The 14,932-nt window shown below is 52.3% G+C and overlaps 2 protein-coding genes across 2 annotated transcripts; both read left to right on the plus strand.

Moving 5' to 3' along the window:
- Positions 1-1,149: 1,149 nt before the first annotated feature.
- LRRC20 (leucine rich repeat containing 20) lies at positions 1,150-8,460 on the plus strand. The gene is made up of 4 exons (XM_079312174.1): positions 1,150-1,317; positions 2,103-2,252; positions 3,620-3,787; positions 7,906-8,460. The coding sequence occupies exons 1-4, from the start codon at positions 1,248-1,250 to the stop codon at positions 8,055-8,057; spliced, it is 540 nt and encodes a 179-aa protein (XP_079168300.1). The 5' UTR covers positions 1,150-1,247; the 3' UTR covers positions 8,058-8,460.
- Positions 8,461-9,285: 825 nt separating this feature from the next.
- NPFFR1 (neuropeptide FF receptor 1) lies at positions 9,286-14,012 on the plus strand. Its single transcript, XM_079312142.1, has 4 exons — positions 9,286-9,590; positions 11,237-11,530; positions 12,103-12,202; positions 13,187-14,012. Exons 1-4 carry the CDS (start codon positions 9,557-9,559, stop codon positions 13,968-13,970), a joined length of 1,212 nt encoding a protein of 403 aa, XP_079168268.1. The 5' UTR covers positions 9,286-9,556; the 3' UTR covers positions 13,971-14,012.
- Positions 14,013-14,932: the final 920 nt, after the last annotated feature.

Raw genomic sequence — 14,932 nt, forward strand, 5'->3', positions numbered from 1 at the left:
CGCCGCTGTGCCCGCGCCTCCCACGTGGTCTAGCGGTGAGGATTCCTGGTTTTCACCCAGGCGGCCCGGGTTCGACTCCCGGCGTGGGAAGCTTCCACTTTTTGTGGTGTTTTTGGGGCTGAATTAAGTCGCGAGGGAAAGGAATGCGTTCACATACGCCAAACCAGTGTCAGGAAAATTAATCCATAAACGCCAGAGGTTTATGTCCAAAAAGGAGATCTTCCTCCAAAAGAGGAATCCTTTTTGTTTTATTTGAATAAAGGGAGAGGCCATGGGGCATTTCTCTGGGGTCTCTCCAATTTTTGGAGGATGCAGCCTCCTTTTTATCCTATTTTCCCGGGCGCATTTCCCTCTCTCTTTCCCCGTTGGCTGAGGTACTTGAGGTCCCAAACACCTGATACCCGAGATTCCCCTCTAATTCCCCTCTCCCCTTTAATTTTTAATTCTTATAGAATTCATGGGTTTTCCCCCATTTTTTCTTTCATCTTTCAGTATCCAATTTCATTTTTCAGCAAACCTACACTTTGTTTGTAAAGGCAAATATCTTTTCCATTCATCAGTCAGTGGAATCCTTCCCATTGTTTCTTTTCTCTCTCAGTGCTGGTTTTATCTGCCAGCAGACCCACGGCTTGTTTGTAAAGACAAATCCATCATTCCTCTCACCAGGAAAGGAGTTGTTTCCCTGTATCCCACAGCAGGGAAGAGCATTCATCTCCATAACCCAAGCTGGGAAAAGGGCATGGATCCCTATATCCCAAATAAGGAAACGGGTTGCATCCCCTTTTGCCAAGCCAGGAAAGGGCATGCACACCCATATCCCACTCAAGGAAAAGAGACCTGTATCCCAAACCAGGATCAAGAGGATTCATCCCTCTATCCCAAACCAGGAAAATGGCATATTCAGTTCCACGAAGGGGGATGCATCCAGATATCTCAGACCAGCCAAAGGGATGCATCCCCATGTTCCAAACCAAGAAAGTGGATGCATCCCCATACCCCAAGCCAGGGAAATGATGCATCTCCATACCCCAAAAGCAGCATCCTGGAAAGCTGGGACTCTCACCCCTGAGGGACATGCCAGCCCCAGCACAGCCTCCCTCCCTCCCCTGGGAACACTGATCCTGTCGGTTATTTTTAGCATCCCTCCCTCTCCCAGAGCCCAGAGTGGCTGGTTTCTGCCTCCAGCCCTGGATCCCCCGGCCCGGAGCGCATTCCCGGCGGGCCCGGCCGCCCGCCTGCACAAGAGGATGGGCGAGGCGGTGGCCCGGGTGGCCAAGAAGGTGAACGACACGGTGGAGAACAAAACGGATTCCCTGGGTAAGCCCGGCGCTCCGTCCCGGCCCCCGCCCGGGGCCCGGACAAGGATCGGGTATCCGGGAGCACGGCTCTATTTCTCACTGCCACAGGCTAAAAAAAGCTGTCGGCGTCCCCTCCCCGCGGCTCTGGAGAAGAGAAAGGCTCCTCCAAAGGGCCCTCAGCCCCGCAAAGTCAGAGCACAATCCCACGGGATGTGTCCCCCCCTTGTGAGCAGTGGCAGGAGCGCGTTTTTCCCCACGTTGCCTTGTCAGATGTGTTTTTCCCTGCAATTTCCCCATTCCCAGCTAATACCCAAGAGCGGGGTGCAGTTCATCAAAGGAGAGAGAGATGAAAGCCACTAATTTTTATTCCCAGCCCTGGGATATAAACCAGCCTATGAAGCTTCCTTGCTCAGGCTCTCCACATCCTCCTGAGAGAAACGTGGGAGGATGGAACTTGCTCCATCAGCCCCCGCAGTGCCTTTGGGGAGAGGGCAGGAAGCAGAGCCCGTCCTGGGCTGGGATGCAGAATTTCCATCCCTGGAGTCTCCTGGGAGGGGAAACACAAACGGCTCAGGACAAAACCAAAAGGTGAAAAAGCAAAACAAAAGGGTGAGAAGCGCAACCAAATGTTTTTCCCCTCCCCACCGCCTGGGGACAACAGCCCATGACAGTGAGAAATTCAGCCCAGGGAAATCCCTGCTCCATCCCCATCAGCGCTGGAAAAAGCATGCCCAGGGAATTAGGGACACAGGGAGAGGGATGACAGGAGTTTTCAGAGCCCGGCCTGGGTCTCTCTGAGCGCAGATCTGGCCAACTGCAAACTGATGACCTTCCCCGTTGGAATCTACAAAGCCATGAGGAGCGTCTCCGAGGGGATCCGCCGAATCTCCCTGGCCAACAACGAGCTCAAGTCCATCACCAGCCGATTTGTCACCACCTTCAGCCAGCTGACAGGTAAGGGACTGCCACTTCCAATCCTTGGGGCATTCCAGGTGGCTGCAGAGGGGGCAAAGCACCCAAGAGTCTTCCCTGAGCTCACACCTCATTGCAAGGATTAGTTCAGACCCCCAAAAAAATCCATTTTTCCTCATTCCTTCTGCCCCCTGAAGGACGAGGGCACTGGTTCTGTTCTCACCCACCCTTCCAAAGTGGTGCCAGGGCCACTCATCACCCTCCAGCTCCTTCCAAGGATGGGGTTGAGGATGGAGGACAGGAAAGGCAGCTTGGGGATAAACAACGGGGCATGGCCAAGACGGGGCAATCCAGGCTGTGCTGACTAATTAGTGAGACAGTTAATCACTGCAGGAGATGGGAGCCATCATCAGCACCACGGGGACACCTCCCTGCAGAGCCCGAGATAGCAGCCAGAGGCTAATCCACTAAAAAATGGTCATGCAAGCATCCAGAGCATCCAGCACCACGGTATTGAACACTGAGGACGGCAATTTGTTCCTGCAATGTACCACGCAAATGCCACTGTGGTGGGTGCCTGGGGAGGCTTCCCTTGCTCTGGAGCTGTGAGAACACCCCTGGGCTGGGGAAAGGAAACATGTTGAGCAAAAGAAATCAATTTTCATTTTCTCGACAGCACAACAAGCCCTGAAGGGGAAAAAATGCCCTTGTTTCCCAGCAAGGGCTTTGCTCCACCAGTGAGCAGATCACTCCTGCCATGAACTGTGCTGGGTCTCAGCAGGAACAGTCTGAGACAGCCTGGGGACAGGCTGAATGAGGCAGGACCTATAAATACCAGGTATTAGCAGGGGCAGGGCAGCTTGTGTGGGTATTTATAGTGCAGAAAGCCCTGTGTCACTGGAGAAGGGCACTGGGACAGCAGGATTTCGGTTCTGTCCCCAGGACTACTGCTCCTGGCCCCACGGGAGCTCATTTCTGGGGTGGGGAAGCATCACAGATGCACAGAAAAACAGATTTTTTTTTCACATCCAAAGACTTTTCTTCCACCATTCTCTTTATTACTCAGAAAGGATTCAGGCACATTAATATAGAGAGCTAGCCTTAAGCCATGACAAATGTCCATTGGGGAGGTAATTGCACTGACCACAGGAGGAAATATTCCTTATTTTTCACAGACCCTGCTTGCAAAAGTCTGCCCAATTTCATTAGCAAAGCCTGAGGAAACCAACAAAAACATCTCTCCTAAATGTGGTATTCCCAGCAGGCAAATCTTCAAAGGCAATAACCAAACAAAAGCCTGAATTTTGGAGCTGGAATCCCACTGATGGACCTGGCAGCCCGTGGGGATCAGAGGCTGCATTGGTTGTTTTCCCATCTTTTTCCCTGTATCCCACCACCTCTCTTCACAGAGCTCAACCTGGCAGGCAATTACCTGCACCGCCTGCCTGAGGAAATCACCTCCCTGCTGCACCTCCGGGCCATCGACCTCTCCCGAAACAGGTTCCGGCGCTTCCCGGAGCCCCTGGCCACTGTCCCCGCCCTGGAGACCATCGACCTGGAAGAGAACGAGATTGCAGGTGAGATCTGGGGAAAAAGGTGATTTAAATGATCAGAGCCTGCTTAGCTATCTGCCTTTCCTGTTTTCTCCCAGGGAAAAGCTGCTGCGGGCTGTGCTGGTTGGAAGGACAGGTGTCTGCCAATAAGGGTAGAAGCTTCTCTTTGAAATGGAGAATGTAAACTCCCTTCCTCTAAATCATTATTATAATCTTGAAATTAAGGGCCTCTCAGGCAGAGATAGGGGAATTAGGAATAACAGTTCCTTACTAGGAAAATTAAAATAGAAATACAGTATTGCAAAGGACAATCCCAAAACACTGCCAGAGTCAGAATCCAAGCTGACACCCTGTCAGTCAGTCAGGGTGTTGGCAGCAGTCCCATTCAATGGTGGCTGCATCCTCCTGCAGTGGCAGATGTGGTTCAGCTGGAGCAGTGCTCCTGGAGAAGGTGTAGTTTTCCTCTGAAGGTCCAGGGATGATGTGGAAAGGTCTGGCTTTCCTCTGGAATCCAGTGGAAAGATGGATAACTTGCTGTTCAAAATCTGATTTTTTTATCTAGGTAGGAAAGGCTTGGCTCCTCCCCTGGCTGGAGCATCTCCCAGTGGGATGATGTAATTTTATCAGTCATGCAGTGGGACTCAATGTCCCAGCAGCAGATGATATCTCCTGGAGGGAGGATGGGTTGTGGAAAGATAAAGATGATTGCCCCAGCTGGTTTAAAGATGGCCCATTAGCAGAGGATATGTGCCAGGAGATAAGAAAATCACTGCCCCACTCACTTCAACAGATGGTGACAGAATACACATTGCTGGCCACATCAAATCAATACACAGGCATAGTGGGAACCAAGCCCCTTTCAACCTGGAATTTTGGGATGTAGCTCTTAAAGGCAGCTCCAGATCCCCATATTTTGTTAAATATCCTGAGCAGATTGCAAAACCCACCCCCAGGAGTGCTGGGCTGGTTTGTTTGCTGCCAGGCTAAGCAAATGCACGAGCCCACCTGAACATTTCCCAGAGCAAACAGGAGCTGTTTAACACTACAGAATACCCTAAATATTAAATTATAGGAATGGTAAGAGATGCTCATCCCTCAGCCCTGCAGCAGCAGGAAAATCTTTCATGTGCAAAAGCTGAAGGCTTTGGATTCTCCAAAAGCTGGGCAAAAGGGGCAGCTGTTGCACACAGATAAAAGGGGATTTATTTAGGATGCAGCTTTCAAAGGGCCCGGGCTGGAGCACCCCAAAACCCCCATGGATCCCCAGGGAGGTCGATATGGGAGTCTACTCAATTTTGCTGTTTTATCTGGGATTGCTCCAGCTGCTGCTGGGAGAGCTGCTGCCTGCAAACATGAGGTTCATTAACAGCCTCACATCAGCAGCTCCCTGGCTGTGCCTGTGGAATCACTGGGATTAAAAACTGCTTCCACAGGAGACAGAGGAAGGTAAAGCTTTTCCTCACCCTCTTTTTCTCTCCCACCTCCCAGAGAGAGCTGTCTCACTTTTAGTTCCCTCCACCACTTTTTGAGTTTAATTGGCTGATTTCAATCCAACCTGGTCTTTCCAAACAGCATTTTCCCCACTTGTTTTGGGCAAGCAGGGTGCTGAAAGAAGGGAATGCAGATTTTTGATGCTAAAATGCAGGGAGGAAAGGCTGCATCCAACTGGATTGATCCTGGGTTGAGAGGTGAACAGGGCTGCCAGGCTCCCCTCAGCTGGGAGGTGTCCTCCAGATGTGGAGAAAATAAAAGCAGAGTAAAATTTAACAATTTCAATCCAAAATGTTGTAGGGATATGTCTGAGTAGCCACACGATGTTGTGTGGCTGCAGAAATAGGTGATGTGAGCTTATTTTACACATTTTCTGCAAAGGGAAGAGGTAGAGATGGAAGAGCCAGGGGGTTTCAGCCCATTTTTCCCAAGGAAAAAAAGCCTGGGCAATCACATTGCCCCTACCAGCCCTTCCCAAATAGTTTCCAGGCTCCCCTGCAGGTGAGCTTGTGTTTATAAGGTTACAGATCCCCTGGTTTGTGGTGCTGTGCCAGTGCCTGCCCTCCTCTGCTGTCCCAGGGATGCTGCAGAGGGCTGCAAACCCGATTGAAAAGCTCCTACTGAAGCAGCTCAGTGACCCACTAAGACATATTGAGCTGGAGGAGGTAGGTGATGTTTTCCAAAGGGAAGCAGGAGTGAAAGGAGATTAATTAATGCCTGCCTGGAGCCTGTGGGCTCTGTGAAAGGAGACATTTAGTGCCACAAGCCACCCTTTTCATCTAAACAAGCTCTTAACCCTGGACTGTAATTATGTATATATTACTGTCAGTGCTTTTAACTGTTTCCCTGATAATTAGAGTTATAGCAAATCAGCCTTTTAAGCTCCCAAATCCATGGGGATGTTTTGGTGCCTGGAGCTTCAGCTTCCCTTTCTCTTACTCCTTGATCAATGGTTTAATAGGGATGATGTTGAGACTGCTGCCAAGGCTGGGGAGGTCACTGCTGGGGGGCAGCTGTGGTTAATTTTGTCCTCCTGAGATGGGACAAAGGGGATGGTTTCAAACTCATCTTAGGGTTAGATGGGATATTGGGAAGGAATTCTTCCCCGTGAGGGTGATGAGACACTGACACAGAGACTGTGGATTCCTGGCAGTGTCCAAGCCAGGCTGGATGGGGCTTACAGCAACCTGGGATAGTGGAAGGTGTCCCTGCCTCCACCCAGGGGGTGGCACTGGGTGAGCTTTAAGGTCCCTTCCAACCCAGATCACTCCACGGTGGTGTCACATTCTGCTTTAATCATGTCAAAGCCTTTTCCCTCCCTGATTTTTGCTAAACCGGTGAAGCCAGCAGTGAATAATTCAGGCTGCACTCTGTGCCCTGCCTGTCCCTTCATGCCAGGGGTGACTCACTGATCCTTACCTGGAATTAAGGTGCTGAGCTGTTCCTAGCCTGGGAAGGTCTTGGTCCCCAAAATACTTCACTAAACTCCTTAATTTTAATCAAAATTGTTGAAAGCACTTTCAACTTTATCATGCTGCAAAAGAGGATGATTAAACCTCTTATTCTCCACTGCATTAGACAATGATTAAATAGGATGATCTATGAAAAAAAATATTACTTTTGTGCTTCAGGGGAATAAAAAGCAAGCAAAATTATATGGGAGAATGGCAGTGAACAAATCCACCATGAAGAAGAGATATTAAAAAAAATTATGTGAAGCTCTGCTTGACAAGATATGCGCTCCTAGGGAATTTGTATATGGAAAATAACACAGTTTTCTGGAGCAGAAAGAGGAGAAAAAACAAAGGCATCAAAGTGTTTGGGTCTTTTTCCAACATAAAACAAGTTTCATGGTTTAAAAATCACATAATCATCTACCAGATATAATTACAACACTGCAATTCTGCTCCAGGAGCTGGGATATAAAAGGCTCTTGTCATTTTGGTGGCCAGATTAAAAAGAAACTGATTTAGGTAGATCAGACAGATGGGCTTTGCAAGCCCAAAAATATTGTGAATTGTAGCAAAATCGATCACCTTTTAATGAGACTGATCATTAGGTTTTCACATCAGTCTCATTCTTCTGCTCTCAGAGGATTCACATTGGGACCACCCAGCTGAGCTGCACCTTTTTTTAAAAGCAGAGTTTGTAAATGCAATGTTTTCTAAAAGACAACACCCAAATTCGTGGAAATTGCAAAATAGAAGGGTGCCTGTTGGTGGCTGAGAGCCATTCTGCAGCCTGTCCAACAAGGGCAAAGACCACGTGCCCTCCTGTTAGCTTGGAGAGAACTCCTGGGCATTGCAACACCAGGGATAAATTCAGGGAATAAGTCTTTGCACCCCAATTTAGTGTCCCAGCAGGGGTGTTATTAACCCTGGGAGAATTGGAGGGCAGTGCCCACATTGGGTATCTTGGTGTTTGCACCTTGCTGACACATCCTGTAGAATCCCAGATCGTTTAGGTTGGAAAAGACCTCAGAGCCCATCGAGTCCAACCAACACCCGTTTGCCTGAGTGGATAAATTAATATTTCGCTGTGTTTCTGTTTGGATCAAAGCCTGCAGACAGGCAGGAGCAGGTCCATCAAGAGGAGATTTCATCCCTTCTGTCCCTCCAGGATGGATCCTCACCTCCGTGCTCTCTTTCCAGAGCTGCCCACGGATAAACTGGCCTCCATGGCTTTGCTGCGGAGCCTCAACCTGCGGGCAAACCCCGTCGGCCCCGAGGTGCGGCTGCTGGTCCGGCCCCTCGTCCCCTTCGAGCTGCTGCTGTCTCCAGAGGAGCCCCTCCCTAAAGCCTGACAGGATCCCGAGGGGCGACAGCCCAGCAGAGTGGTTTGGCTTAGGTCAGTCCCTGTCACGCCTCAGTTTCTGTCCCAAACCCGAGCCAGTGCCTCGTTTTTCCTGAATTAAAAGCCAAAGCAGCAGGGCTCCCCCGTGGAGGGATGGCTCTGCCAAATCCCGAGCCAGGCAATCTCCTGCTTATGCGTTTTTGGGGATGCAGAGGAGCTGCGACACGTGTGGTGGGAGGTTTGGGTAAAGGTGGGTGGGGATCTGGATGTTCACCATCCCACCTGGGCGGTGATGGGATGGTGGGACATCCCTGCGGCTGTAAGGGCTCTCCCTGGAATTGCTGACGTGGTGGTGTGCCAAGTGCCTGATTAAAAGCTTTCCTGTTACCTCGGGGGGTTTGTATCTGATTAAATTCAAAGTGCCAGTCTTGTCCTGAAAGAAGCCCCTTCGCACAGCTGCTCACTGCAGCCTCCAGCTGGATTCTCCCAGACTCAAGCAATATTTCTCTGGAAAAATCCTTGTTTTCCAAGGGATTTTTTTTTTCTTCCCTTCTGTTTTTCCACCGTGGAAACCAAAGTGACCCGATGCCAGTGGGTCCCCACACGCTGCTCGCCCCGTGGGTGTCCCCAGAAGTGTGTGCCCACCTCTCGGGTCCTAAAGTTGTGCTGATTCCCTTCCCAGGAAGAAATGTTCTGGAGAGAGTGGATTCTCGCTGCCAAGCACACCCATGTCCTTTAGCAGCTGGCTGCCTGCTGAAAACAAAAAATACCAAACTCCTGGGAGAAACCCCAGGTGTTATCTCAAAACGCCTTGTTTAAACATCTCCCTTGTTTGTTCCTTTGGGTATTTAGGGGACAAACACTTGCCAAAGGTGCGTGTAGGCTGGGGACAGCCAGGAAAGGCAAATCCTGTAAATATTTGACTTCCAGACTTTCCAAACTTTGGTAAAATATTATGGTAAGAGATGTTGGGCATGCTGGAGGAGCTGGGGCTGAGTGGAGCAGCCTGGAGCTAGGACCAGCACCCCTGAACATCGTGTTGCATTCCCCTGTGTGCGCGTTGATGGGTTGGGGATCTCCCCACTCCTCTTGAGGCTCCTGGCATATTTTCCTCCCGGGATGGAGATGCGAGCACTGGTGGGGACACCGGCCACCAGCTGCCAGCATCAGTGCGGGGACCTCGGCGGCAGCGAGGGGACACAGATCGCGACCCTCCCTCGGGAGCGAAGCCGCTCCCTCCCTCTCCCCGTCCCGCGTGGGCTGCCCGCCCCCGCGCTGCCTCATCGGCGGGGGGCTGCGAGCGGGTCCCCCGGTATCCATGGCGATTGGAGGCTGTTTCCCCCCCTCCCCTTCTCCGCTGCAGCCGGCGAGCAGCCGCAACCGGCTCGGCGGCACCGCGGCGGCCGCACCGGGGCTCCGGACCGGGCGGGAGGGACGCAGGGAGGGGGCGAGGGCGAGCTGCGTCCCCTCCCCGGGCAGCAGATCGCCTCCGGTCAGTGCGTGGCAGCGATGCAGCCCCCGGAGCCGGCTCGGGCTGGCGGAGGTGAGTGCCAATATCTGATTTATTTTATCCCCCCAAAAAGCTACCCACCTCTCTTCCCAGCCCCTATTCCATCAGACCAGGCTTTCCCTGCGGTGGCTTCCCAGGGAGGCAGGTGGTCCATGCCTCCCAGTCGGTTCCCCCCATCCCCTTGTCACCACGTCCGAGATGTCAGTGCTGAACTGAGGACGCCAGCATCCATCCATCCAGCCATCCCTACCATCCATTCATCCATCTAGCCTCTCATTCATTCATCCAGCACCAGCCTGGCTGCTCAGCAGTCCCTTATTTTCCTTTCCCCATCTTCCACCTTGCCTTTAAAACCACCTCCAATTCCACAGGATACCAACCTCCTGCTCATGCTGCACTGCAGCCCCAAAAGATAAAGTCCAGCAAAGTTTTGGGCTTAATATCACAGGTTTTGGGTGATTTCTTTACAGTCTTTGTTATTGCTCCTGCTCACAAAGCTGGTTCACGCATCTGATACCAACTATCTGGAGAATCTCGGGCCCTGGATCCCGCTATTTCCTTGCCTCTCCAAGAGGCTCCTTCTCCTGCATTGCCTGCAAACCCCCCCAGCGCTTTTCTGAAATGTGTTGCCCAAATCCAGCTCCCAGGACTGGGGTATTAGAGGCTGGATAGGGCCCTCCTGCCTGCCGGAACCTTGAGGAAGCCGGTGGTCCCGGTGGCTGGGAAAAGCATCTCGGCTGTCGAGCTGAGCCCCGGCACCGGCACAGGGATGGGGGATGCTCCAGCCGCCCCTCACACGGCGGCTTTGGAAGGCTGTCTCAGCGCAGGGCTGACCTGCAGGAGCTTCGGCTGAGCCCTACAGCTAAAACGTGCCTTTCCTCGCCTCACCACTGCAGTCTGGATTCTCCCGGAGCCGGTCCCGTCACCGCTGCAGGCAGCTCCTGCCCACGCCCGGCATCCTCCCGCATCCCTGCGTGCGGCTGGGGAAGCCCGCGGGTGGGAGCTGCTCCCCGTTCAGTCCGTAGTGACAAAACGCCAGCCCCGTGCCTCCATCAGAAGCTCCCAGATAAATGATCAGAATGTGAGGGGAAGGAAGGGTGTCCTCTGCCCCAGCCCCTTCCCCTCGGATATTTGCCGGAGAGAATAAGATTTTGCGGCATGTCGAATTGTAAACCTTGGAACGCAAGGAGAAGCAGCGGCAGCTGCCCGGGGGCAGGGATGCTCCCGGGCCAGCCGTGACTGGGAGCACACGGACACAGCTCCCCTAAGGCAGGAGCGTTGGAGTGTCGGGATGTGGATTTGTCTTCCTTGCATCATCCCCTAAAACAACGCCCACGAGATCAGGATGTCTAATTCCGTATGAAAAGAATTATGCAAATAATAATGACATCAAGTAATAACGATATCAAAGAATAATTGTATCAAATACTAATGATATCAATGGTATCAAACAATAATGGTGTAAAATAATAATTCAGCCAAGGTGCAGTGGAACCTTGAGCTGTGTAACTCAAAGAGGAGGAGACTTGTTCGGGCACAAAGATGAGTCCAGCAGGACATGTCCCAGCCAGTCTGGTCACTGGATTAAATATGAAAACCTGCCTCTGGAGGCACTAAAAATGAAGGCAATAATTATTTTATTCTCTCCCACCTTCATTTCCCTTCTTTCCCTTCCCCAGGCTCTTCCAATGGCACCTGGTGGCCCAACTCCAGCATCAGCCACCTCCTGAGGGAGAACTACACCTTCCTGGCATACTACCAGCACTCCTCCCCCGTGGCCCTCATGTTCATCCTGGCCTACACCTTCATCTTCCTCATGTGTGTGGTGGGCAATGTCCTGGTGTGCTTCGTGGTGGTGAAGAACCGCCAGATGCGCACAGTCACCAACATGTTCCTGCTCAACCTGGCCATCAGCGACCTGCTGGTGGGCATCTTCTGCATGCCCACCACCCTGGTGGACAACCTCATCACAGGTGAGCAGGGCAGAGGGAGGGGAGAGACATGAGGAATGGAGAGAAAATGGTCTTTGGCCATTTGTGGTAAAATGAGTTTGATCTTAATGCTGTATTTGCATATTTGTTTGAAGTTCAGCCATTCTTCACCAAGCAACGCTGAAAAAAATTCCTATTTTTTTTTCTGCATCCACCTTCCCCTGTGCTGGCTCAGCTCTGCCTGTTGACCTTTCCAAAGATAAGGGAGCAGCAGCCAGACCATAGGGCATGGTTTGTATTTATTGATTATGGGGTGTGGTTTATTTATTGCCTTGGTATTGGGGTCAAAGAAACAAGATGAAAGTCCTTCTGATCAAGGATCCCAAAGTTGGTAGGAAAAATGACAGCCACCATGTTCCTTGAGTTTCTAAGTGTAATGTGTGTCCTTTTTACCAATTTTGGGATTCTTCTTCAATGATCCAGTCTGCTAAATTTCCGCATAAAACCCCTGTTAGCAGGACTTAGCATCCCTCTTCAAAAACAGTGGGTTGGGACACCTGAAGGGAGCTGGGTGAGCCAGAGGTCCCTACACCTTCCATGGTGTCCCCTCACAGGCTGGCCCTTCGACAACACCATGTGCAAAATGAGTGGCCTGGTGCAGGGCATGTCCGTGTCTGCCTCAGTTTTCACGCTGGTCGCCATCGCTGTGGAGAGGTAGGTTGGCATGGGGACATGGGGACATGGGGACGTGGGGACGTGGGGACCAAGCAATCTCCAGCAGATCCAGCTGCCCTGTGAGTGAAAAGCTCCTGGGAATGTCAGGAGCCTGTCACAGCTCTCCAGGAGGACCACAAAGTGGTCCGTGGGGCATTACAGCAATGTGTCCTTCCCCACACTGGGCTGAAAACACCAACTTTTCTCTGCCATCAAAACATGTAAAGAGGAACCCATCTCACCCTCCATTCTGTCCTGGTTTGAAGGACAGGTGTCTGCCAATAAGGGTAGAAGCTTCTCTTTGAAATGGAGAATGTAAACTCCCTTCCTCTAAATAATTTTTATAATTTTGAAATTAAGGGCCTCTCAGGCAAAGATATGGGAACAGTATTACAAAAAACAAACCCAAAACACTGACAAAGTTAGAACACAGCCTGACACCCCATCAGTCCCATTCAATGGTGGCTGCATCCTCCTGCAGTGGCAGATGTGGTTCAGTTGGAGCAGTGCTCCTGTAGAAGGTGCAGTTTCCTCTGAAGGTCTAGGGATGATGTGGAAAGGTCTGGCTTTCCTCTGGAATCCAGTGGAAGGATGGATAACTTGCTGTCCAAAATCTGTCTTTATCTGGTAGGAAATGTTTGGCTCCTCCCCCTGGCTGGAGCATCTCCCAGTGGGATGATGTAATTTTATCAGTCATGCACTGGGACTCAATGTCCCAGCAGCAGGAGATATCTCCTGGAGGGAAGATGGGTTGTGGAAAGATAAAGATGATTGTCCCAGCTGGTTTGAAGATGGCCCATTAGCAGAGGATATGTGCCAGGAGATCAGGGTCACTGCCCCACCCACTTCAACAGATGGTGACAGAATACACATTGCTGGCCACATCAACCCAACAGACATTCCTACTCCCGGTCCTGGCTGCCCTCCTTCCTCAGAGATGTCCCCACCGGGTGCCCAAAGCCACCACCAGCTGTCCTCCCGCAGGTTTCGCTGCATCGTCCACCCCTTCCGGCAGAAGCTGACGCTGAGGAAAGCGCTGCTGACCATCGCCATCATCTGGGTGCTGGCCCTGCTCATCATGTGCCCCGCTGCCGTCACCCTGACCGTCACCAGGGAGGAACACCACTTCATGGTGGACACCTACAACAACTCCTACCCTCTCTACTCCTGCTGGGAGGCCTGGCCCGAGACGGGGATGAGGAGGATTTACACCACCGTCCTCTTCTCCCACATCTACGTGGCTCCCCTCGCCCTCATCGTCATCATGTACGCCCGCATCGCCTTCAAGCTCTTCAAGTCGGTGGCGCCCGCCCACGGCGGGGAGGAGCCGGAGGGGAGGAGGATCTCCAGGAGGAAAGCCAAGGTCATCAACATGCTCATCATTGTCGCCCTCTTCTTCACCATCTCCTGGCTGCCCCTCTGGACGCTGATGCTGCTGACGGACTACGGGCGGCTGAGCGAGGGCCAGCTCCGCCTGCTCGCCGTCTACGTCTACCCGTTCGCCCACTGGCTGGCCTTCTTCAACAGCAGCGCCAACCCCATCATCTACGGATACTTCAACGAGAACTTCCGCCGCGGCTTCCAGGAGGTCTTCAGGGCCCCTCTCTGCCAGCGCCGGCCCTACACCCCCCAAAACCACGGCCGTGGGACCCTCTTTGGCACCCGCAACCGCGTCTTCACCCAGGCGCCAACCAGCGACTCGCCAGCTGCTTCCAAGTCGGGGCTGCCGGCCCCGCGCCATGCTGGTGTCCCTGCCTGGGATGGATGAGGAGCTGTGGCCACCAAATCAATCTGGACCAAGGGCTTGTGGGGTGGGGAATGGGGATTTGCCATGTTATGGCCACAAGACATTGAAATAAAGGTATATCCTACTGATGGCTTGGCTTGGCTGCTCTTCCCCCATGGCACCATCCAGAGGGACCCATGGCAGCACTCCCTTTCCCCTTTCCCAGTCCAGGCATGGGGCCAGCGAATGCAGGGATCCAGGAGGAATGAGGGAGAACGGGTTGTCCTGTGTCATGCTGGGCCATGACACAGAGAGGCAATGTAGCACCGTGCCATGCTGGACCAAGCCGTGCCAGGTGGGACCATGCCAAACCACACTGCCATGGCCATGCCAGGAAGGACCAAGCCATATTGTGCTGGCACATGCTATGCCATGCTATCATGGCCATGGGGAATGGACAATGGACCATTCCATCCCATCCCATTCAATGTTGCACTAAGCTGAGCTATCCCATGCCATCCCATTATAACCCATGCCATCCCATGCTATTGTATCTCTGCTAGACCAAACCATGCCATGCAGGATAGTGCCACTCCTTGCACTTGTGGCCATTCCAGACCATATTCCACCCTGTTGCTGTGGCCATGCCATGCCAATCCATGCCACCAGTCCATGCCATGCCAGGCAGAATCGTGCCATGCCAGATTGGGCCAGCCCATTCTTCTGTGTCCATGCCAGGTTGGACCACCCCGCCGTTTGCTACCATGGCCATGCTGAACTATGCTGGGCTAGGACTGTGCTGTGCCAGTCCATGCTCACCCATGCTCTTGTGGCCATGGAGAACAGGACCATTCCAAGCCAGGAAGGGCCATTCCAAGCCAGGTAGAATCATTCCAAAATGGGAAAAACCATTCCAAGCTGGGAAGAACCATTCCAAGCTGGGAAAAACCATTCCAAGCTGGGAAAACCATTCCAAGCCAGGAAGGACCATTCCAAGCCGGAAA

This window comes from Erithacus rubecula, assembly GCF_903797595.1.
Source record: "Erithacus rubecula genome assembly, chromosome: 9".
In the NCBI taxonomy this organism is placed as follows: domain Eukaryota; kingdom Metazoa; phylum Chordata; class Aves; order Passeriformes; family Muscicapidae; genus Erithacus; species Erithacus rubecula.